The sequence below is a fragment of the Salmo salar genome, chromosome 12, assembly GCF_965601325.2.
Source record: "Salmo salar chromosome 12, fSalSal1, whole genome shotgun sequence".
Classification (NCBI taxonomy): Eukaryota; Metazoa; Chordata; class Actinopteri; order Salmoniformes; family Salmonidae; genus Salmo; species Salmo salar.
Window position 1 is genome coordinate 48,903,331 of NC_138302.1, and position 23,465 is coordinate 48,926,795.

Below are 23,465 nucleotides of genomic sequence, written 5' to 3' on the forward strand. Positions count from 1 at the left end.
ACGTTGCACCACAGACTGTCCAGGAGTTGGCGGATGCTTTAGTCCAGGTCTGGGAGGAGATCCCTCAGGAGACCATCCGCCACCTCATCAGGAGCATGCCCAGGCGTTGTAGGGAGGTCATACAGGCACGTGGAGGCCACACGCACTACTGAGCCTCATTTTGACTTGTTTTAAGGACATTACATCAAAGTTGGATCAGCCTGTAGTGTGGTTTTCCACTTTAATTTTGAGTGTGACTCCAAATCCAGAACTCCATGGGTTGATAAATTGGATTTCCATTGACTATTTTTGTGTGATTTTGTTGTCAGCACATTCAACTATGTAAAGAAAAAAGTATTTAATAAGATCATTCATTCAGATCTAGGATGTGTTATTTTAGTGTTCCCTTTATTTTTTTGAGCAGTGTATATGTGTATATATACACTGCTCAAAAAAATAAAGGGAACACTAAAATAACACATCCTAGATATATTTATATATATATATAGTGTGTGTGTGTGTGTGTGTGTGTGTGTGTGTGTGTGTGTGTGTGTGTGTGTGTATATATATGTATATGTGTGTATATATATGTATATGTGTGTATATATATATATGTATATGTGTATATATATATGTGTGTATATGTATATATATATATGTATATGTATATGTATGTGTATATATATATATTAGAGAGAGACATCTTAATACTGTTGAGGCTTATGTTGGAGGATATGTTTGTTAGATCGAGCCCCTGTCAGGTCTGGTGGAGGGGGGCACGGTGGTGACCATCTCAGGGTCCAACCTGGGCCAGAAGGCTGAGGACATTCTCCACTCTGTCAGTGTGGCCGGGGTTTCTTGCTCTGTCATCTCCCACCTCTACGAGGTCTCCTCCAGGTAAGGACTGCGAATGAGAGAGTGTGTGTGTGAGATTACTATTTCTAGGATGCCTCGTCTTCACTCTGTGTGTTTGTGTGTTTTCTGTAGGATCGTGTGTAAGACTGAAGCCAGCGGGGGAGAGAAGATGGGCCAGGTGTCAGTAGAAGTGAGCGGGGGAGAGTTTGGCCTCTCCAGCGAGAGGTTCAGTTACCAGGACCCCTTTGTGATGGAGGTGTCCCCCCAGAGGGGTCCCATGGCGGGGGGATCATCCCTTACCATCACTGGGAGGAACCTGCTCACGGGACGCCCCTCTGACATCACTGTCACTGTGGGAGGAGTGCCCTGTGTCATGTGAGTGATTATGAAACACACACTCATGAACACACACACATACGTTCATACACACACACACACACACACACACACACACACACACACACACACACACACACACACACACACACACACAGAGAGAGCCATTGATACATGATCCTATTTGCCGTGTTGTACAAGTTCTCGTTTCTCAACTACCCTCCCTCTCCTCTTCCTCCCCCCAGTTCGTCGGAGGTCCAGGAGGGCAGTGTGGTGTGTGTGACGGGCAGCAGCAATGGGACGGGAGAGCACCGCGTGACGCTTCGCTATGGCGACAGCCAGCGCCACCTCCACGAGTCGGCCTACCGCTACACCCCCAACCCCAACATCACCCAGGCCGCGCCCGCCAAGAGCTTCCTCAGGTGTGTGTGTGTTTGTGAATGTGTGTGTGTGTGTGTTTGGCACCACTCCTACACCGAAACTGAATATTTCAGAAACCTGGAAATGGGTATGACCATATAATTAGAAGAAGGGGCAAAGACCCTTAGACCTCGTCAGCTAGACTGAAACACTTGGAGACACTCAATATGGCCCCTCTCTCTCTCTGTAGCGGGGGTCGTCTGGTCTTCGTGTCTGGTCATAACCTGGATGTGGTGCAGGAACCTAGGATGTTGGTGACCCTGTCCCCCTATGAGTCCATCGGCCAGAGTAAGAGAAGGAGGAGGAGGAGTGGAGGCGAAAGGGAGGAAGAGACTGAGGACAAGGTGCTGCTGTTGAGGCATCGCAGGATCGTCCCGGAGCCCCATTGCCCCGGCGACCCCCTATGCTCCATAAAACAGGTGTGTGGATAGGGAGAGGGTGCGTGTTGTCATCTTTATGGTATTCGTAGCTGAAACTCTACTCAAAGGAATAACGTTCTGACTGTGTCAGGCTTTCCTCACTCAAGGAAATCCCTATCGCTCTCCCTCTCCCGTCCCTCTCCCCCTTTTGCACCTCTCCCTCTCCCTCTGCCCTCTATCCTGGGCAGTGTTGGGATTAACATGAAGAGGTAGTATCACATATTACTTGCTACATGGGGGGGGGGGGGGGGGGGGGAAGAAGAGTAACTTGTTATGTTACAACATTACTTTGCATGAAACACAATCTGAAAACCTCAATGTTTGTTTGACTGTCGGAAATAGAGAGGCGAGCCACACGCTCTAACAAAGATAGGCTACTAACGTCTTCTAATTCATTCAAAAATAATCTTCAACCCAATCAGAAACATCTTGGTCAAAACTTTTATTTCCTAAATGGCGTGGCCTGATTTATTCACTGCTGCATTTATGTCCCGAATATTGCAGAACATTTGCGGTACATATTATACGAACTAGGATACACCCATCGCATGGCCCCTCCGTGACACAAAACAATCTTTTATGCACTCGTGAAATGTAGGCTAAGCACTGTTGTATTCATCCATTTACGAGGCAAGAAAAACAAAATGGCTTACCTTTCTTACCTGTCAACCATCAATAATTCAATGTACCCTCTTTTGGTTTGATAGAAAATAAGTTGTCCCAATTTGATGGCCTAATCCACAACACTGCAGCCGTACCGTATGTGCCAGCGCACAGGTAGCCTAGTGGTTAGAGCGTTGGACTAGTAACCAAAAGGTTGCAAGATCGAATCCTCGTTCTGCCCCTGAACAAGGCAGTTAACCCACTGTTCCTAGGCCGTCATTGAAAATAAGAATTTCTTCTTAACTGACTTGCCTAGTTAAATAAAGGTCAAAATAAAAATGTAAAGCCTGTGTCTATAGAATGCGCGATGATAATATAAATGAATAGGCGTACAAAATTAGTAGTAGACAAGGCTATTTGCTGAATAATTCCATGATTGTGGATTATTTGGAACTGGGAAATTTGTTTTCAGAGGGTCTGCCGTCAGAAGTTCCGGTGGGAATCTATATATATTTTTTTCATTCTTTTTTTCACTATAAATAGAGAATCCCTTTAGTCTAAACTTATGTCATCCTATGAAATGGATGATATGTTGCACAGCCAAACCTAATAGAAGCTAAACCTCTGTACAGATTTTCTTTTCATTCCAGTGCGACCGTTGGGTAGCTAGACGGCACACCTGCCTCTAGATGGTGAAGCCAAAGATGCTTGTGCTCCTATTACAGAAGTGATCGATGGCAATCAGAGGTGCGCCCTCTATCCATTTTTATGGCCAACTGTCGTGACAAGCTTTCTCTGCTCGCTCGAGAACTAAATGGGGAAACAAGTCGAGATCATGGATCATGGAAGCTCCATGCCCCCGGTGGGGAAATATTTTCTTAGAGTAACATAAAGGTAACACACGTGTTACTTAAAAAAAAGTAACTGTAATAATATTACAATATTTATAAAGTCCCTTGTTATAGTACTCTTTTACTCATTAAAGTAATCTGATTACTGTAACATGTTAGACCCAACACTGGCCCTAGATTGCTAAAAACAACCACTCTGTGACAACTGTCGATGTAAAAAGAGCTTTCGAAATACATTTGATTGATTGATATCACCTCCCCCTCCTCTCTATCTCCCCCCCCTCAGTACATAGAGCGCTGCGAGGTGAACTCCTCCACTCTGATCCTGTGTCGGAGCCCGGCGGTGGAGCCCTCGGTGTGGGGCTCGCGGGTTGATGTGGCCTTCCTCCTGGACAACCTGCGCTTCCCGTTCGGTGCCGTCAGCCCCCAGGGGGCCTTCAGCTACGAGCCCAACCCCGTGCTGCACCCGCTCAACCAGCAGGAGCCCCTCAAGCCCTACCGCTACAACCCAGGAAGCTTCATTCAGCTGGAGGTTAGCATTAGCCGCTACCTGCTACTCTCAACCTGTGAAATTAGCTGCGGGAGGCTAGACAGCTTTCAGGCTAACAGCATGTACAGTTGACAGCTGAAGGTTAGCATTATCTGCTAGATAGTACTATAAATCCAAGGCAAAGGTATAGAATGTAAAGATTCTTTTTTTTTTTTTTTTACTTTCCACTCAACCGGTCTTGAGAGAGAAGTCTCCTGGAAGGCCTTGCCGCTGAAAGCTTCAGTCAGAAATTTAGGAGAAGGCTAGACTCCTATGAGAGATGGGGGGGGGGGGGAAATAGAGGAATGTTCCAAAGATGAGGCTAGGAATGCACAAGTCTTGATTCAAGCATGATGCTCAATGTGGTAATATCTTCTCCCTTTCTCTCTTTCTCCTCCCCCCTACATAGGGTGAGAACTTGGACCTGGCCATCTCTAAGGAGGAGGTGGTGGTACTGGTGGGGGAGGGTGTGTGTGCCGTGAAGACCCTCACCAGGAACCACCTGTACTGCGAGCCCCCGCCCCAGCAGCCCGTCCCGGGACCCCCCAACGGCGGCAGGAAGCGCGAGGGCGCCGACACGCTGCCCGAGTTCACCGTAAGTCCACCTTATGTGCTCCACTACTGCCGTTTCCATTCCTAGACACACTTTTGTTCCAAACAGACAGAATCACACGTTTCAAAACACATTTCAATACACAAGATCGATAAGAAAGTCAATTACAACACACTATTACTCTTTTCACACTACTGTGCTGACCAAAACTGTAGTGTGCTGGCTTGGATTCTTTTCACTTTGTCTTTTCCAGCATGGTTTCATCAACTTTGGTGGATGCATGTGTAACCAGGCCAGCCCAGTACAGGTCCACTTGGCTCGGTTCGTCCCTATAGTGTGAATCAGACTAAGGTTGACACACAAGGGTGCATCTCAGTAGTTTCAATTAGACTTCCAAACCTCATTAGAAGCAAACTAACTGCCCCAGCTTGTACACATTCTATACGGAACAGAAATATAAACGGAACATGTAAAGTGTTGGTCCCATGTTTCATGAGCTGAAATAAAAGATCCCAGAAAATTTCCAAGCTCATTTCTCTCAGATTTTGTGCACAAATTTGTTTACATCCTTGTTGGTGAGCATTTATCCTTTGCCAAGATAACCCATCCACCTGACAGGTGTGGCATATCAAGAAGCTGATTAAACAGCATGATCATTACAGAGGTGCACCTTGTGCTGGGGACAATAAATAGCCACTCCAAAATGTGCCGTTTTGTCATAACACAATGACACAGATGTCTCCAGTTTTGAGGGAGCATGCAGTTGGCATGCTGACTGCAAGAAGGTCCACCAGAGCTGTTGCCAGAGAATTGAATGTTAATTTCTCTACCATAAGCTGCCTCCAACATCGTTTTAGAGAATTTGTTAGTACATCCAACCGGCCTCACAACCGCAGACAAGGTGTAACCACGCCAGCCCAGGTCCTTCCTATCCTGCTTCTTCACCTGCTTGATTGTCTGAGACCAGCCATCAGGACAGCAGATGAAACTGTGGGTTTGCACAACCAAAGAATTTCTGCACAAACTGTCAGAAACCCTCTCAGGGATTCTCATCTGCCTGCTCGTCGTCCTCACCAGGGTCTTGACCTGATTGCAGTTCGGCGTCGTAACCAACTTCAGTGGGCAAATGCTCACCTTCGATGGCCACTAGCATGCTGGAGAAGCGTGCTTTTCACGGATGAATCACGGTTTCAGCTGTACAGGGCAGACGGCGTGTATGGCGTTGTGTGGGCGAGCGGTTTGCTGATGTCAAAGTTGTGAACAGAGTGCCCCATGATGGCGGTGGAGTTATAGTATGGGCAGGCATAAGCTACGGACAACAAACACAATTGTATTTTATCGATGGCAATTGGAATGCACAGAGACACTGTGACGAGATCCTGAGGCCCATTGTCGTGCCATTCATCCTCCACCATCACCTCATGTTTCAGCATGGTAATACACGGCCCCATGTCGCAAGGATCTGTACACAATTCATGGAAGCTTAAAATGTCCAGTTCTTCCATGGCCTGCATACTCACCAGACATGTCACCCCATTGAGCATGTTTGGGATGCTCTGGAACTACTTATACAACAGCATGTTCCAGTTCCTGCCAATACCCAGCAACTTCGCAAAGCCATTGAAGAAGAGTGAACTGTAACTCAGTAAAATCTTTTGAAATTGTTGCATTCATATATTTGTTCAGTGTCGCTCCATAGCTGGTGTGTGTGTGTGTGTGTGTGTGTGTGTGTGTGTGTGTGTGTGTTCCAGGTCCACATGGGCAACCTGAACTTCTCCCTGGGCAGGGTGCAGTATGACACCCTCAGCCTGTCCACCTTCCCCCTCGAGGCCCAGATAGGGGTGGGCGTGGGGGCCTCCATTGTAGCCCTCATTGTCCTCATCATAGTCCTCATCTACAGGTACGTGTGTGAGGTGGGGTGGGGGTATGTGGGTGCAAGCATTTGCATTTGTTTACATAAACGTTTTGTACCTTGAGCTATGAGTGTAATTCTAATGTGTGTCTGTATGTGTGCGCTCTCTCTCTGTCTCTGTCTGTCTCTCTCTCTGTGTCTCTGTACCTGTGTTTGTCTGTCAGGAGGAAGAGTAAGCAGGCTCTGAGGGACTACAAGAAGGTACAGATCCAGTTGGAGAACCTGGAGACCAGCGTGAGAGACCGGTGCAAGAAAGAGTTCACAGGTCAGACCCTAACACTATGACTAACAGACAGCGTTAGAGGGAGAGACAGACAGAGAGAGAGAGGGTGAGAGGAAGTGACAGAAAAAACGTTGTTGTCCACACCAAATCTTGGCGATATGGCCAAAATGTCATCAAGATATTTTCCACATTTATGAAGGTATTTCACGGTATGTTTTTGGATAATAAATGTTCTAAATATGCTTTATGAGTAGTTCATGACCCCTAGGGTGGAAACACTTCAATGATTATTTTTCAACGGGGCTTTATTCATTCTGATTGTTTTATTGTTCAATCCAACTTCAACCAACAATTATGTTGAGCATTTTCAAAAAATCGAGGCCTAATTAATTGGTGAACTGTTGGAATCATTTAAATAGAATGATTATTCTGGTGCTATAGTTGGAATATAGTGAGCAGCACTTTGAGCACGGCAAGTACTTGAGGGACAGGGGCAGGGCTTGGTGTAGTGAAGCGTATGGGGAAGCAGCATGCAGGAGGAGAGGGAGAGATACGACTCGAGTAGCAAACGGAGTAAAAAACTATAAAGACTGACATTACACGCGTCGGAGTGGCGTATCACATCTAACAATTACAATACTGTTATAGAAGGTAAAGTTAAAACCCCAACCCGTCCGTGCATCAATACCGGTACATGGTCAAATACGGTATACCAGCTCTAAATGACATTGACAACATTAAAAACCATGAGACGAGCTCCCTGAGGGAAGTTTCTCAAGGCTATGGGGGGGAGGAACCCTTTCTGTCCAATGATATATTGTACAGAAATTACATCTGTTCATTTGCATTAGCATCGAACAGCCCCCGTGATATGCAACTTTTCAGGGAAGTTAGAAACCAATATACACAGGCAGTTAGAAAAGCCAAGACTAGCTTTTTCAAGCAGAAATTTGCTTCCTGCAACACAAACTCAAAAAAGTTCTGGGACACTGTAAAGTCCATGGAGAATAATAACACCTCCTCCCAGCTGCCCACTGCACTGAGGATAGGAAACTCTGTCACCTCCGATAAATCCACTACAATTGAGAATTTCAATAAGCATTTTTCTACGGCTGGCCATGCTTTCCACCTGGCTACCCCTACCGCGGTCAACAGCACTGCACCCCCCACAGCTACTCGCCCAAGCCTTCACCATTTCGCCTTCTCCCAAATCCAGTCAGCTGATGTTCTGAAAGAGCTGCAAAATCTGGACCCCTACAAATCTGCCGGGCTAGACAATCTGGACCCTTTTATTTCAAAAATGATCTGCTGAAATTGTTGCAACCCCTATTACTAGCCTGTTCAACCTCTCTTTCGTGTCGCCTGAGATTCCCAAAGACTGGAAAGCAGCTGTGGTCATCCCCCTCTTCAAAGGGGGGGACACTCTTGACCCAAACTGCTACAGACCCATATCTATCCTACCCTGCCTTTCTAAGGTCTTCGAAAGCCAAGTCAACAAACAGATTACTGACCATTTCGAATCCCACCGAACCTTCTCCAATATGCAATCTGGTTTCAGAGCTGGTCACAGGTGAACCTCAGCCACGCTCAAGGTCCTAAACGATATCGTAACCGCCATCGATAAGAAACAATACTGTGCTGCCGTATTCATTGACCTGGCCAAGGCTTTCAACTCTGTCAATCACCACATCCTCATCGGCAGACTCAATAGCCTTGGTTTCTCAAATGATTGCATCGCCTGGTTCACCAACTACTTCTCTGATAGAGTTCAATGTGTCAAATCGGATGGCCTGTTGTCTGGGCCTCTGGTAGTCTGTATGGGGGTGCCACAGGGTTCAATTCTTGGGCCAACTCTTTTCTCTGTATACATCAATGATGTCGCTCTTGCTGCTGGTGAGTCTCTGATCCACCTCTACGCAGACGACACCATTCTGTATACGTCTGGCCCTTCTTTGGACACTGTGTTAACAACCCTCCAGACGAGCTTCAATGCCATACAACTCTCCTTCCATGGCCTCCATCTGCTCTTAAATACAAGTAAAACTAAATGCATGCTCTTCAACCGATCGCTGCCTGCACCTGCCCGCCCGTCCAGCATCACTACTCTGGACGGTTCTGACTTAGAATATGTGGACAACTACAAATACCTAGGTGTCTGGTTAGACTGTAAGCTCTCCTTCCAGAATCACATCAAACATCTCCAATCCAAAGTTAAATCTAAAATTTGCTTCCTATTTCGCAACAAAGCATCCTTCACTCATGCTGCCAAACATACCCTCGTAAAACTGACCATCCTACCGACCCTCGACTTTGGCCTCCAATACCCTACTCAATAAATTGAATGCAGTCTATCACAGTGCCATCCGTTTTGTCACCAAAGCCCCATATACTACCCACCACTGCGACCTGTATGCTCTCGTTGGCTGGCCCTCGCTTCATACTCGTCGCCAAACCCACTGGCTCCAGGTCATCTACAAGACCCTGCTAGGTAAAGTTCCCCCTTATCTCCACTCACTGGTCACCATAGCAGCACCCACCTGTAGCACGCGCTCCAGCAGGTATATCTCTCTGGTCACCCCCAAAGCCAATTCCTCCTTTGGCCGTCTCTCCTTCCAGTTCTCTGCTGCCAATGACTGGAACGAACTACAAAAATCTCTGAAACTGGAAACACTTATCTCCCTCACTAGCTTTAAGCACCAGCTGTCAGAGCAGCTAACAGATCACTGCACCTGTACATAGCCCATCTATAATTTAACCCATACAACTACCTCTTCCCCTACTGTATTTATTTATTTTTTTATTTTTCTCCTTTGCACGCCATTATTTCTATTTGTACTTTGCACTTTCTTCCACTACAAATCTACCATTCCAGTGTTTTACTTGCTATATTGTATTTACTTCGCCACCATGGCCTTTCTTTGCCTTTACCTCCCTTATCTCACCTCATTTGCTCACATTGTATATAGACTTATTTTTCTACTATATTATTGACTGTATGTTTTGTTTTACTCCATGTGTAACTCTGTGTTGTTGTATGTGTCGAACTGCTTTGCTTTATCTTGGCCAGGTCGCAACTGTAAATGAGAACTTGTTCTCAACTTGCCTACCTGGTTAAATAAAGGTGAAATAAATAAATAAAAAATGTAGATGACCCCTTTTGGCTTAAAAGCCGAAAGTTCTTTATATCTTCTAAGGGGCCCTTTTTCTCCACTGACTTTGACTCAACCGTTTAAGGTCATACTCCCTTAACCTTTGAACCCCTGACTCCCCTCCCCCCACAGACCTGATGACAGAGATGATGGACATGTCCAGTGACCTGGTGGGCTCAGGCATTCCCTTCCTGGACTACCGGCGCTACGCCGAGCGGATTTTCTTCCCGGGCCATCGTGAGTCGCCCCTGCGGAGGGATCTGGACGTGCAAGAGTGTCGACGGGCCACGGTGGAACAGGGCCTGGTGCAGCTCTCCAACCTGCTCAACAGCAAACTCTTCCTCACCAAGGTAGGGGGACAGGGATGATGATTGGCGATTCTTACCACGTTAGTGGACTCGTGAAAGTTTGTTTTGAAGGAAAGCAGGCAAGGTGCAATGACTGCGATGAAGAACATTGGTAGCTGACCTAGCAAGACTTAGACCAGAATTTGAATTGTGTAGTATATGGCGTAGAAGAGAACCATCCTCTTCTTACAGAAGAGAACCATCCTCTTCTTCCTGAATACACCAGCCTGTCTCGCTCCCTTTTTCTTTTTTTCCCCTAACTCTGTCATCCCTCTTCCTCCCTCCCTCCCAGTTCATCCATACTCTGGAGAGCCAGCGGACGTTCTCGCCTCGGGACCGGGCCTACGTGGCATCTCTCCTGACGGTGGCGCTGCACGGTAAACTGGAGTACTTCACCGACATCCTCAAGACCCTCCTCAATGACCTAGTGGAGCAGTACGTGGCCAAGAACCCAAAACTCATGCTGCGAAGGTAAGCTAGGAAGAGTTAGAGAGTGGGGATATGTGGGTCAGGGGATGGGATTTTGTGTGTGTGTGTGTGTGTGTGTGTGTGTGTGCGCTCCATTGACCTGTAACTGATTTTTAACATAGCGTCATTTTTCAGAACGGAGACAGTGGTAGAGAAGCTTCTGACCAACTGGATGTCCATCTGCCTTTACGCTTTCCTCAGGGTGAGTCGGCTCACATGAAGGCCCACATGAATTACTGTCACACAAAGAGGAGGAAATGATGACCCCATTCCACAGGCAGCCCAATTAATATATTTTTGCCACTAATTGGTTTTATGACAGATCAGATCTTTTTTGCCAATAATTGCGCAAAAGATCAGAATTGGGCTGCCTGTGTAAACGCAGCCAATTGGACAGAAATTATGGGCCCCGTTCTTTAGAAGTGCATTGTTGTGCACGGTCTTGCTCCCTTCCTTGAAGTAATCACAGATGAGACACAATTGGACAGAAATAAAACGGCTTCACCACATGGCTTTCACCTGTCCACTCATTTCTAATCCGTGATTACATGGAAGGAAGGATTCACTTTAGAAGAATTCAAACAGGGCCTTTATTCCAGGGGTGGGAATCTTAGCTATGTTTTCCATGCCAGTTTGAAGCATACTTGGCGATCTATATCTTACCTGGGTCAAAATGCCTTGTAGCATTAGCATTTATTAGCGTAAACATAATCACTGTATGTGGGTTAATGTCGTGTCCTTGTCTTTCCCAGTACAGTGATTGTTAGCATGATGCTAATTGTTTACCTGATCGTTAGCATGGTTTGCCTGATGCTTGTTGTTTAACTGTTGTTGTTTCTCCCTAGGACTCTGCAGGCGAGTCCTTGTACATGTTGTTCAGGGCTATCAAGCACCAGGTGGACAAGGGGCCGGTGGACGCGGTGACGGGAAAAGCAAAGTATACGCTCAACGACAACCGCCTGCTCCGAGAAGACGTGGAGTACAAGACCCTGGTGAGGATGCACACACTCAGGGGTTCAGACACACACACACACACACACACACACACACACACACACACACACACACACACACACACACACACACACACACACACACACACACATGGACACGGACACAAACATGTTCACACACACACACAGGGGTTCAGACACACACACACACACACGGACACAAACATGTTCACACACACAGACACACACACACACACTCAGGGATTCAGACACTCACACGGACTCAAAGACACAAACATGTTCACACACACATTCAAGGGTTCAGACACACACTCAAACACGTGCGCACACATGTCCACTCAATCTAACCACACACACACACACACACATTTTTTCTTCAGTGAAAAACCAGAGATAGATAAATAGATTATATATACTTCCAAGAAAGTGTGCTTTGTGAGTGATTTTGAAAGCTCATCCTCGCTCTCTTTCCTTCCCCTCTCCCAGACCCTGAACGTGTTGATGCAGGGTGGGGGAGTGAACGAGACCCAGCCGCTGCCCTCCAAGGTGCTGGACATAGACACCATCACCCAGGTGAAGGAGAAACTCCTGGACCAGGTCTACAAGGGCACCTCCTTCTCCCACCGGCCACACACAGACTCCCTAGACCTGGGTGAGAAGCATGCACACTTTCTGTCACACACACACGCTCTCTGTCACACACACACGCTCTCTGTCACACACACACACGCTCTCTGTCACACACACACACACGCTCTCTGTCACACACACACACACGCTCTCTGTCACACACACACACACGCTCTCTGTCACACACACACACACGCTCTCTGTCACACACACACACACGCTCTCTGTCACACACACACACACGCTCTCTGTCACACACACACACACGCTCTCTGTCACACACACACACACGCTCTCTGTCACACACACACACACGCTCTCTGTCACACACACACACACGCTCTCTGTCACACACACACACACGCTCTCTGTCACACACACACACACGCTCTCTGTCACACACACACACGCTCTCTGTCACACACACACGCTCTCTGTCACACACACACACGCTCTCTGTCACACACACACACGCTCTCTGTCACACACGCTCTCTGTCACACACGCTCTCTGTCACACACACACACGCTCTCTGTCACACACGCTCTCTGTCACACACGCTCTCTGTCACACACGCTCTCTGTCACACACGCTCTCTGTCACACACGCTCTCTGTCACACACGCTCACACGCTCTCTGTCACGCTCACACGCTCTCTGTCACGCGCACACGCTCTCTGTCACGCGCACACGCTCTCTGTCACGCGCACACGCTCTCTCTCTCTCACACACACGCTCTCTCTCTCTCACACACACGCTCTCTCTCTCTCACACACACGCACTCTCTCTCTCACACACACGCACTCTCTCTCTCACACACACACACAGCCTCTTTTCTATCGCTCTTTTAATATCATTTTAGTGTTCTATAATATAGTGTTCTATAATATAGTGTTCTATTTTAATTCTGTCTATAGCCCTGTCTAACTGTGTGTGTGTGTGTTTGTGTTTGTTTATTTTTTCAGAGTGGAGGTCCGGTGTAGCTGGTCATTTGATCCTGTCTGATGAAGACCTGACATCTGTTGTCCAGGGCAACTGGAAGCGCCTCAATACACTACAACACTACAAGGTTTACACCCACACATTCATAGAGCCTTCCTAACGCTTCATACAGAGTTTGTAACACGTAAAGTATTTATAGAGCCTTTATAAAGCATTCATAATGGCTTTAAGATTTAACATTCATGTTTCTAAGCCTTTACTTAACGGTGTATCATTTCATTAACCCTTCATAAGCATTCATAAGCCTTCATAGTGCATACACTAACCGTTTGAGAGATTTATAACAGTTGTTGTTGTTATTTTTGTGTGTTAGGTTCCAGATGGTGCGACAGTGGCTTTGGTCCCGCGCCACAGCAAACACATCCACCACGACAATCATGACTACGTAGCAGGGGAAAGTGAGTTCCGCTTGCATTTTAGTTCCTCTCTCTCTCTGGGAAATGTCTTGTTGTTCTTCTACAGTGCACAGCCAAACTAGCTGTATGGCCAGTTTCTTCCACTAAGTTTCTGTAGAATAAGTATCAGTGTATCTCATCTTGAGAAAGGCCACTAGGCTGAAACGTTTACTCCGTTGTTCACTTTTGTGGACATGGAATAAAAGATACAAGATAAGCATTTTTATTTTGTTCTTTCTCAACCCTTCTCCTTTCTTCTCTCCCCCTCCCTCATTCAGAGACGCCCATGCTGGAGGACGCGGACGAGGGCGGGGTGAGGCTGTGGCACCTGGTCAAGGCCAGTGAGGAGCCCGAGCTACCCAAGCACCGCCGGGGCAGCGTGAGGGAGAGGGAGAGGGCCAAGGCTATACCAGAGATCTACCTCACACGCCTGCTCTCTATGAAGGTAGACACTGGATGCACAAGTACACACTAAGAATCAAGTGAAGAGCCAGATACTGTAGACACACACACTTCCACCCACTTTAAAACCCTAACCTTTTCCCCATCTCCCTCCCTCCCTCCCTCCCTCCACAGGGAACTCTGCAGAAGTTTGTAGACGATCTGTTCACTGTGATCCTGTCTACCAGTCGTCCCGTTCCGCTGGCCGTCAAGTACTTCTTTGACCTGCTGGACGACCAGGCGCAACACCACGCCATCACTGACCCCGAAACCATCCACATCTGGAAGACCAACAGGTACACACACGCACACACACACTGGGGAGACACACACACACATACACGCTGATGCAGACACACATTACTCGTACGAACATAGATTCAATCACACGCATATGTACACACACTTATTCTGATGCCGTCCACATCTGGAAGATCAACATGTGTGTCTTTGTGAATCTGTGTGTGTGCATACATGTGTATGTTTGTATGTGGTCTGGTGATATATGTGTATATATATGTGTAAACTGACTTTCAGCATGCATATAGAGGGCACTAAACTTGTACTGCACTGACTCAGATGACTGATAAATGGTTCTAAGAAATGGATAATAAGATGATAGTTGGAGCTGCAGTTTTAGATTTCAATGCAGCCTTTGTTATTAATAATACATTGTTATTGAAGTAACTCACTTGCTTTGGCTTTACATCACATGGTTGGAGAGTTATTTATCCAATAGAACCCAGAGAGTGTTCTTCAATAGAAGCTTCTCTAACATCAGAAATATACAGTGTGGTGTCCCACAGGGCAGCTGCTTGAGCCGTCACGCTTCTCTATTTTTATAAATGATTTGACACTGTTCTTACACGACACTAGAATGACTATGTATGAGGATGACCCAAAGCCATTGAGCTCACTGAAATTCCAGTGGGTATCAGAATGGGTGATTTAATAATAAACTAGTCTTAAATGCATCTAAAACTAAAAACATTGTATTTGGTTCAAAAGATTCTCTGAGACCTAAACCTCAGCTGGAGTTGTACATAAAGGGTGTGACCATTGAGCAAGTTGAGGAATCTACACTCCTAGGTCTATGTCTGTTATAAAGATGTTTTTACACAAAAATCTATTGTATTAGTTGTTCAGGCTCTGGTCTTGTCCTGTCTTGATTACTGTCAGATAATATGATCAAGTGCAGCAAAAAAAGACCTAGCAAAGCTGCAGGTGGCTCAAAACAGAGCAGCACGCCTTGCCCTTAACTGCACATACAGAACGAACATCAGCAATATGCATGCCAGTCTTTCCCAGTTGAGGGTTGACGAAATACTAACTGCTTCTCCTAGTTATGAGAAATATTACTGTAATGACAATTCCAGATTGTCTACATAATCAAATAAAATTCAGCTCAGACACCCCATGTATACCCCACAAGACATTCCACCAGGGGTCTCTTCACAGTCCCCAAGTCCAAAACGAATTCACGCAATGCACAGTATTACATAGAGCCATGATCGCATGGAATTCCCATCTCCTAGTACTCAAACAAACAGAAAAATTACCTTTTAAAAAATTGATTAAACATCTCATGGAACGGCGGGACTGTGAGGGGACACACAGACACACTAACACAGACAATTTTTTTGTTGTGTTTGTATATTGTTGTATAGAGTAGCTACTGCTTCTGTAAAAGCTAATGGGGATCCAACTAAACAAATATATATGTAACATGTGATCATGGCAATAACAGTTCTGTAACGCTGGTTCCCTGCCTCCAGTTTGCCCCTGAGGTTCTGGATCAACATCGTGAAGAACCCCCAGTTCATCTTTGACGTTCAGCCTTCGGACCACGTGGACGCTGTGCTGACGGTCATCTCCCAGACGTTCATGGACTCCTGCACCACCGCTGAGCACAAGCTGGGCAGAGTGAGAGAGACAGATGGGGAGGGACGGGACCAAGGGACAGGGTGGGATGAGAGGACTATGGAGGATGTGATCTTTTTTTTCTAAACTGGTTCTCTCTCTCTCTCTCTTTCCCTCCGTGTCTCTCTCTCCAGGATTCACCAATCAACAAACTGCTGTATGCCCGAGACATCCCCCGTTACAAGCAGATGGTGGAAAGGTACTACGCTGACATCAGACAGACCATCTCTGCCAGTGATCAGGAGATGAACTCAGCTCTAGCAGAGCTGTCCAGGGTGGGTATTTTACTTCAGTTTATTTGTTCAGTACACTGTATTGTTCCTTTTAAAAGGGAGAGTTCACTCAAAAGCGATCTTCGCAAAAGTGATCTTCCATCAAAGTTTTTGCTCTGTACTGAAAGTACTCCATCTTGAAAACTTGACTGCTGACAGTTTGAGTTAACTATCCCTTTAAGCTGTTCTTTGTCCTATCGTTAATTGAACTTTATATTAGCACATTTTCAATTCAACTTCAGTTAATCTTTGAAAAGATGTGCTTATTATTTATTTGGAATGACATGAAAATATGTTTTTTCCCCCAACCAGAATTACTCAGGAGAGTTGAATTACCTTGTCGCCCTGCACGAGTTGTACAAGTACATCAACAAATACTATGACCAGGTGAGTTTTCATTCAGTCGCTTGTCTGGTTGGTTTTGGTTTACCTTGCACCTGCTCTAAACTGGATTTGTGTCCCTCTCTCCCTCCCTCCCTCCCTCCCTCCCTCCCTCCCTCCCTCCCTCCCTCCCTCCCTCCCTCCTCCTCCCTCCTTCCTTCCTTCCCTCCTTCTCTCCCTCCTTCCCTCCCTCCCTTTCATCTATCTCTCTCCTTTCATCCCTCTCTCACTCCACGCCTCTCTCTTTCTCTCCATCCCTCCATCTCTCAGATCATCGGGGCCCTAGAGGAGGACAGCATGGCCCAGAAAATGCAGCTGGGCTACCGGCTCCAGCAGGTCGCTGCAGCCGTGGAGAACAAAGTCACCGACTTGTGACAGCAGAACCACCGACCGAGACCACGCCGGCGAGGGGGGGCCACATTAAGAGACTCGCACACTGTGAGGTTACCCACTAGAGTGGGGGAGGGAAACGCAGAGGGAGGAGCAAAAAGCCCCACTCCTTTTCCACATTAAGGGCCAATGGGTGACTGGTGTTTACACACAAACACTCTCCTTTTTTGGGGGGGGGATTGGGCTGCTGGACACATGAAGCCCTCTAGAGATGGTGGTGGACACAAACCCTCCTCTCACTCTCCACTGTGGAAAAAAACAGGAGGGAAAGGGCAAGGGAGACATACAGACCAGGAGCCTTTGTTTGTATGTCCCACCCGTTCAACCTTCAGCCCTGAGTTGGACCACGTTGTGGCATCTGCGTCTGTCTCTCTTCTAGAACTCTCTGTGGAAGTAGGAGAATTATAAGAAAGGGCTCGGGAGATCTGGATGTTATCCGGACGCTATCTGGACATTACGTGACGTGTCAATGGAAACGTGCTGAAGTCAAAACTCTGTAATCTCATATGAATGAATGAAAGAAGTCGTGTTATATGTATCAAAATGGTGGTTCTAGCGGAAGCTAGATGGAGAGTGAGTGTGAGAGAGAGAGATGGAAAGGACTCACCGGTCACGATTTTTGCTTGATAGTATGACGTGAAGCCATTTCACAATGGGGAAACACTGGGTGTATGAAATGGAAAAGGTTACTTCCCATGCCTTGTGTTTGTGTCGTTGCATAATTAGAGGTTGTATGTCTGTCCATCTCCCTCTTTAAATGTGCATGCGTGCAAGGGTAAACTGTTTTGGTTTACATGCCTTGCCCACTGACACCATTGTTTTATATAATTGAGGATATACAGTACCAGTCAAAAGTTTGGACACACCAACTCATTCAAGGGTTTTTCTTTATTTTTACTATTTTCTATATTGTAGAATAATAGTGAAGACATCAAAACAATGAAATAACACATATGCAATCATGTAGTAACCAAAAAAGTGTTAAACAAATCAAAGAATTCAGATTTTAGATTCTTCAAAGTAGCCACCCATTGCCTTGATGACAGCTTTGCACAGTCTTGGCATTTGCTCAACCAGCTTCATGAGGAATGCTTTTCCAACAGTCTTGAAGGAGTTAGCACATATGCTGAGGACTTGTTGGCTGCTTTTCCTTTACTCTGTTGTCCATCTCATCTCAAACCATCTCAATTGGGTTGAGGTCAGGTGATTGTGGAGTCCAGGTCATCTGATACAACACTCCATCACTCTCCTTCTTGGTCAAATCACCCTTATATAGCCTGGAGGTGTGTTTTGGGTCATTGTCCTGTTGAAAAACAAATGATATTCCCACTAAGAGCAAACCAGATGGGATGGCGTATTGCTGCAAAATGCTGTGGTAGCCATGCCGGTTAAGTGTGCCTTGAATTCTAGATAAATCACAGACAGTGTCATTAGCAAAGCATCATCACCTCAACCATGCTTCATGGTGGGAACCACACATGCAGAGATCATCTGTTCACCTACTCTGCGTCTCACAAAGACACGGCGGTTGGAACCAAAAATCTGAAATTTGGACTCATCAGACCAAAGGACATATATCCACCGGTCTAATCTCCATTGCTCGTGTTTCTTGGCTCAAGCAAGTCTCTTCTTATTGGTGTCCTTTAGTAGTGGTTTCTTTGCAGTAATTCAACCATGAAGGCCTGATTCACATAGTCTCTTCTGAACAGTTGATGTGTCTGTTACTTGAACTCTGAAGCGTTTATTTGGGCTGCAATTTCTGAGGCTGGTAACTCTAATGAACTTATCCTCTGCAGCAGAGGTAACTCTGGGTCTTACTTTCCTGTGGTGGTCCTCATGAGAGCCAGTTTCATCATAGCGCTTGATGGTTTTTGTGACTGCACTTGAAGAAACTCAAAGTTCTTGAAATGTTCTGCATTAACTGACCTTCATGTCTTAACGTAATGATGGACTGTCATTTCTTTTTGCTTATTTGAGCTATTCTTTTCATAATATGGACTTGGTATTTTACCAAATAGGGTTATCTTCTGTATACCACCCCTACCTTGTCACAACAACTAATTGGCTCAAATCAAATAAATTATATTTGTCACATAAACATGGTTAGCAGATGTTAATGCGAGTGTAGCGAAATGCTTGTGCTTCTAGTTCCGACAGTGCAGTAATATCTAACAATTACCCAACAACTACCTAATACACACAAATCTAAAGGGGTGAATGAGAATATGTACATGTAAGTATATGGATGAGCGATGGCCGAGTGGCATGGGCAAGGTGCAATAGATGGTATAAAATACAGTGTGTATATATATGTGATATGAGTAGTGTAAGATATGTAAACATTATTTAGAGTGGCATTGTTTAAAGTAACTAATGATCCATTTATTAAAGTGGACAGTGATTGGGTCTCAATGTAGGCAGCAGCCTCTGAGTTAGTGATTTGCTGTTTAGCAGTCTGATGGCCTTGAGATAGAAGCTGTTTTTCAGTCTCTTGGTCCCAGCTTTGATGCACCTGTACTGACCTCGCCTTCTGGATGATAGAGGGGTGAACAGGCAGTGGCTCGGGTGGTTGATGTTCTTTGATTGTTTTGGCCTTCCTGTGACATCGGGTGCTGTAGGTGTCATGGAGGGCAGGTAGTTTGCCCCCGGTGATGCGTTGTGCAGACCGCACCACCCTCTGGAGATCCTTGTGGTTAAGGGTGGTGCAATTGCCATACCAGGCAGTTTGTTAGTTTTACAGATGCACAATCGAGAGCATCCTGTCGGGCTGTATCAAATGCATTAAGAAGGAAAGAAATTCCACAAATTAACTTTTATCAAGGCACACCTGTTAATTGAAATGCATTCCAGGTGACTACCGCATGAAGCTGGTTGAGAGAATGCTAAGGGTGTGCAAAGCTGTCAGCGAGGCAAAGGGTGGCTACTTTGAAGAATCTCAAAAATAAAATATATTTTGATTTGTTTAACACTTTTAGTTACTACATGATTCCATAAGTGTTATTTCATAGTTTTGATGTCTTCACTATTATTCTACAATGTAGAAAATAGTACAAATAAAGAAAAACCCTGGAATGAGTAGGTGTGTCCAAACTTTTGACCGGTACTGTATATATGTTGGGCATTACTTGTATATACCTTCCTCTCTCTTGTGCACAATTGCCAGACTCCCAGTTGGATTTCCCCCCCATTCAAGACAACACAATTTTTCAAAGCAGAGTAAAATGTTTTATTAGCATTTCATAAACATTACTCGGAAACCTACCCTATACAACTGTATTAATTGGTGACGATGTAGTTTCAAGGGTCTCGAGTCTCATCAATTATCAGCACTCTCTTCCTCCTTTTACTCAACTAAATACTCAAGCTATCCTCTTATCTCATTGAAACTTGTTTCATGTGATCACTGTTTGTCTGCTATGGTAAACCAGATTGTGCTCTCCCCGTGACTCTCTTTATGTCATAACAGTAGCTTTTCCATATCCGTCCAAATCATAAGGTTAAATTGTGTCTTTCACACACACATAGTTCACTCAGTCATGACACTCTTGAGACAGCTATTATTATTTTTTGAATCAGTCTTTTAAAATCTGTAATTGTCATTCCGCTTTTTCAGGTAGCGCCCACGTCCATACACATCTGTGCGTTGTTCGTCTTCATGTTATAGGAACGGGAGGAAAATGTTATTGTAAGAGTTGAAATAAACAGCTCTGTCCTGACTAGACTGCAGGACTGAAAGAACGGTACTGAAAGCAGAGGCAGTCTTCAAAAGGTACTGAAAATAGGTGACCGTGTGAATGAATTGTTTACTTCGACTTTTTGTTGCTTTAACGCTGTTTGTTTTGATGTTTCTAAAAGGTAACGGTCACTGGAGGGACACTAGATCAGAGATGAAACAACCAAATCTCAACTTTTGAATTTAATATAGTTAAAACGTGTCCCACAAACAGTATTTTATGGTGAATGTTCATACAGCTTCCCATGTTATACATTTTTAACATTCCTTTTTTGTTTTCAACCAAGAAAATTTTATTGAATCATGATTTTTCTCTTTGTGCTGTTGTGAGGTAGACTACTGGTAGACATTGGAGACCGCTCATTGATATGTGCAGTTCTTTTATTGAACACAAGATGGCAACCGCTCCTATATTTGTTGAACTTGTGCTCTAACACAAGTAAACTGCTGTATTTACTCTACATGAAGTTTCACAGAAAGTTCTTTGACCTAGTCATATTTTCCAAGGTTTGATTCAAATATTAGGATTATAAAGCACATTGCTATTTCTGAACTTTACCGAAGTGAGTTCTAATGGTTTCCCCGTGGCCTATGTTGTTCCTCATTTGCTCACCTCGACATTCTCCATTACACAACAGACTTATTTTCTAAAGCTAGGTTGCGTCCCAAATGGCACCCATTTAGGGTTAGGATTATACGGATTTGGTCAAAAGTAATGCATTATGTAGGGAATCCGCTACCATTTGGGACGCATCCCTAGACTTCTCATTCTATCCCACAGAGCTTTAATAGTTTGTTGACGTTAGGATGAAATCCTTTGGTAAAGCTACGTACCAAGCAACAACGTTATCACATGAATTGGAGGTGTTGCATGAATGTTAATGACACATAAGCCTAACTGACTTATGGATGATGTTTGACACCACCTTCCTGGTAGGCTATATCTTCATATGCTATAGCAATGAGTCGGCATATCATTTAACTGTAAAACCCAATCACGTGTCTTCCTGTTTGGATAGCCAATCATTTCAGAGAGAGGCACCTTTTTTTAACAGAAGTGCATGGAGTGTATCTGTTACATGCCATTGTGTAGGTTCTCCAGTTTGATGCTCTTTCATGTGCACCACCATTATCCCTAGATTGCACAGTATAACCGAATCATAGTAGCCTATAGGCTAACATCACACTACTTACCACGCAATTAATGTCTCATTTGAATGGACAATTAGTACTGTCATATGCTTTTAATGTAGACGAGTATGTATGAAGCCTTATGATGGAGAGACCATGATGGTGGAGGTCATTTGAGGAAAAAACTAACTGTTGTTAGGCTGTATAAATTCAGCTATGTAGAGCAGGCTCTGCAATGAGCAATTTGTAAGGATGGTTCTTATTTTGTCTGTTAATATCATTGTACATAATGATTTTAATAATGTAACTTGTAGCGACTTAATCTGTTTAATAAGAGAGTGTAAATTCACACTATCTGGAGGTGTGTTAATAAAGTATTCGTAAAATCATATGTTCTTTGTCTACATCTGTCTCATATGGAGTAATGTTTTGAAGTGAAGGGAATTTCAGTCCACTATGCTTGTTTCCTCATTTGTCTGCACTGACATATTGTTTTCAGATCAGTGTATGGAAATGAGGAATGGAAGGCCCTTCACTTAGTCATAAAAATGAAATAAATCGCTCTAACATTACCTAATGCCTTCACACACCATATGCAAAACAAATCAGTTTGAGGAGGGTCATAACGTGACTAAGCAGCATGCATGGGAAACTACTTGAACAAAGTTAGGAAACTTTCAGAAACTAATGACGGAGGAACACATTTTGTCTCACACGACCCATTATTCGTGCAGAACCGGATGTGTGTGTGTGTGTGTGTGTGTGTGGGGGGGGGGGGGGGTTAAAAGTGACGCCACCCGGTAGAGTTCAATGGGAAAAGGAGCCAAATATTATCTGTTATATTGGCAAGATGGTCAAGTGACTGCTCAAACGATGGAAATACATGTCCTCGAAGATGGAAAGCAGGAGTGAGGAGGGTGGGACCATTCTAGCCAATCAGAGGCCAGGAGAGGGCAGATACGCTTTTCTATTGCCTATACCGAGCAAGGGGCCAGGGTTCTGGTCAAGAAGCACTGTTTTCGAATGCACCTACTGTTTTGCTTTGGTACTGCAGTTGAACTGACACGGCCCAGAAAGACAATTTCCATAGACGGCCACATAGATTTGAACATTGCTAATAAGACACTTTAGTCATCATCATACATTTGAATTATACATTTTTGTTTTTATTATCACTCGCAGCCAAAGATAGTAACATTTTATATTCATCCAATGTCTGCCATGTTTATGGATGATATCTTTACTGCTCCCTGTGCGCACTGAGTGCTAGTGCGCATGTGATGTTGGTCTGTATAAACCAGATACAATCTGGAACATGAGTAGATTATCCATTTGTGGTTTCAGGGTGAGTGAAACCAGAGTTGGGTGCTGTGGAATCGGTGAAGATAACCTGAAGTGGTCTTGTGATAATTGTTTGTGTTTCTTCTGGTCAGAGGGAGCAGGCACTTTGCACCAAACGAATTCAGACAAGAGATAGATGTGACTTGAATTGCTCTCAAGGAAAGGGCGCTATTGAAAGGAGTGATTACTGGGATAGCGGTAAATGTGAAAGT

At 45.0% G+C, this 23,465-nt stretch overlaps 1 protein-coding gene across 6 annotated transcripts in view; it reads left to right on the top strand.

Annotated features, from left to right (window-relative positions):
* The window catches only part of LOC106565257 (plexin-B1), a 122,257-nt gene extending 99,956 nt beyond the window's left edge, over positions 1-22,301 (top strand). For all 6 annotated transcript variants that reach the window (XM_082959012.1, XM_082959014.1, XM_082959013.1 and 3 more), the window contains 21 exons: positions 725-876; positions 967-1,209; positions 1,416-1,592; positions 1,781-2,009; positions 3,750-3,995; positions 4,402-4,587; positions 6,297-6,445; positions 6,622-6,722; positions 9,962-10,179; positions 10,469-10,647; positions 10,780-10,846; positions 11,490-11,636; positions 12,105-12,270; positions 13,213-13,316; positions 13,563-13,647; positions 13,923-14,089; positions 14,221-14,381; positions 15,861-16,008; positions 16,140-16,280; positions 16,590-16,664; positions 16,929-22,301. In XM_082959012.1, the coding sequence (XP_082815138.1) occupies positions 725-876; positions 967-1,209; positions 1,416-1,592; positions 1,781-2,009; positions 3,750-3,995; positions 4,402-4,587; positions 6,297-6,445; positions 6,622-6,722; positions 9,962-10,179; positions 10,469-10,647; positions 10,780-10,846; positions 11,490-11,636; positions 12,105-12,270; positions 13,213-13,316; positions 13,563-13,647; positions 13,923-14,089; positions 14,221-14,381; positions 15,861-16,008; positions 16,140-16,280; positions 16,590-16,664; positions 16,929-17,033 (3,246 nt within the window). In that variant the 3' untranslated portion in view covers positions 17,034-22,301. The remainder of the gene's footprint in view (positions 1-724; positions 877-966; positions 1,210-1,415; positions 1,593-1,780; positions 2,010-3,749; positions 3,996-4,401; positions 4,588-6,296; positions 6,446-6,621; positions 6,723-9,961; positions 10,180-10,468; positions 10,648-10,779; positions 10,847-11,489; positions 11,637-12,104; positions 12,271-13,212; positions 13,317-13,562; positions 13,648-13,922; positions 14,090-14,220; positions 14,382-15,860; positions 16,009-16,139; positions 16,281-16,589; positions 16,665-16,928) is intronic.
* The last annotated feature ends 1,164 nt before the right edge of the window (positions 22,302-23,465 follow it).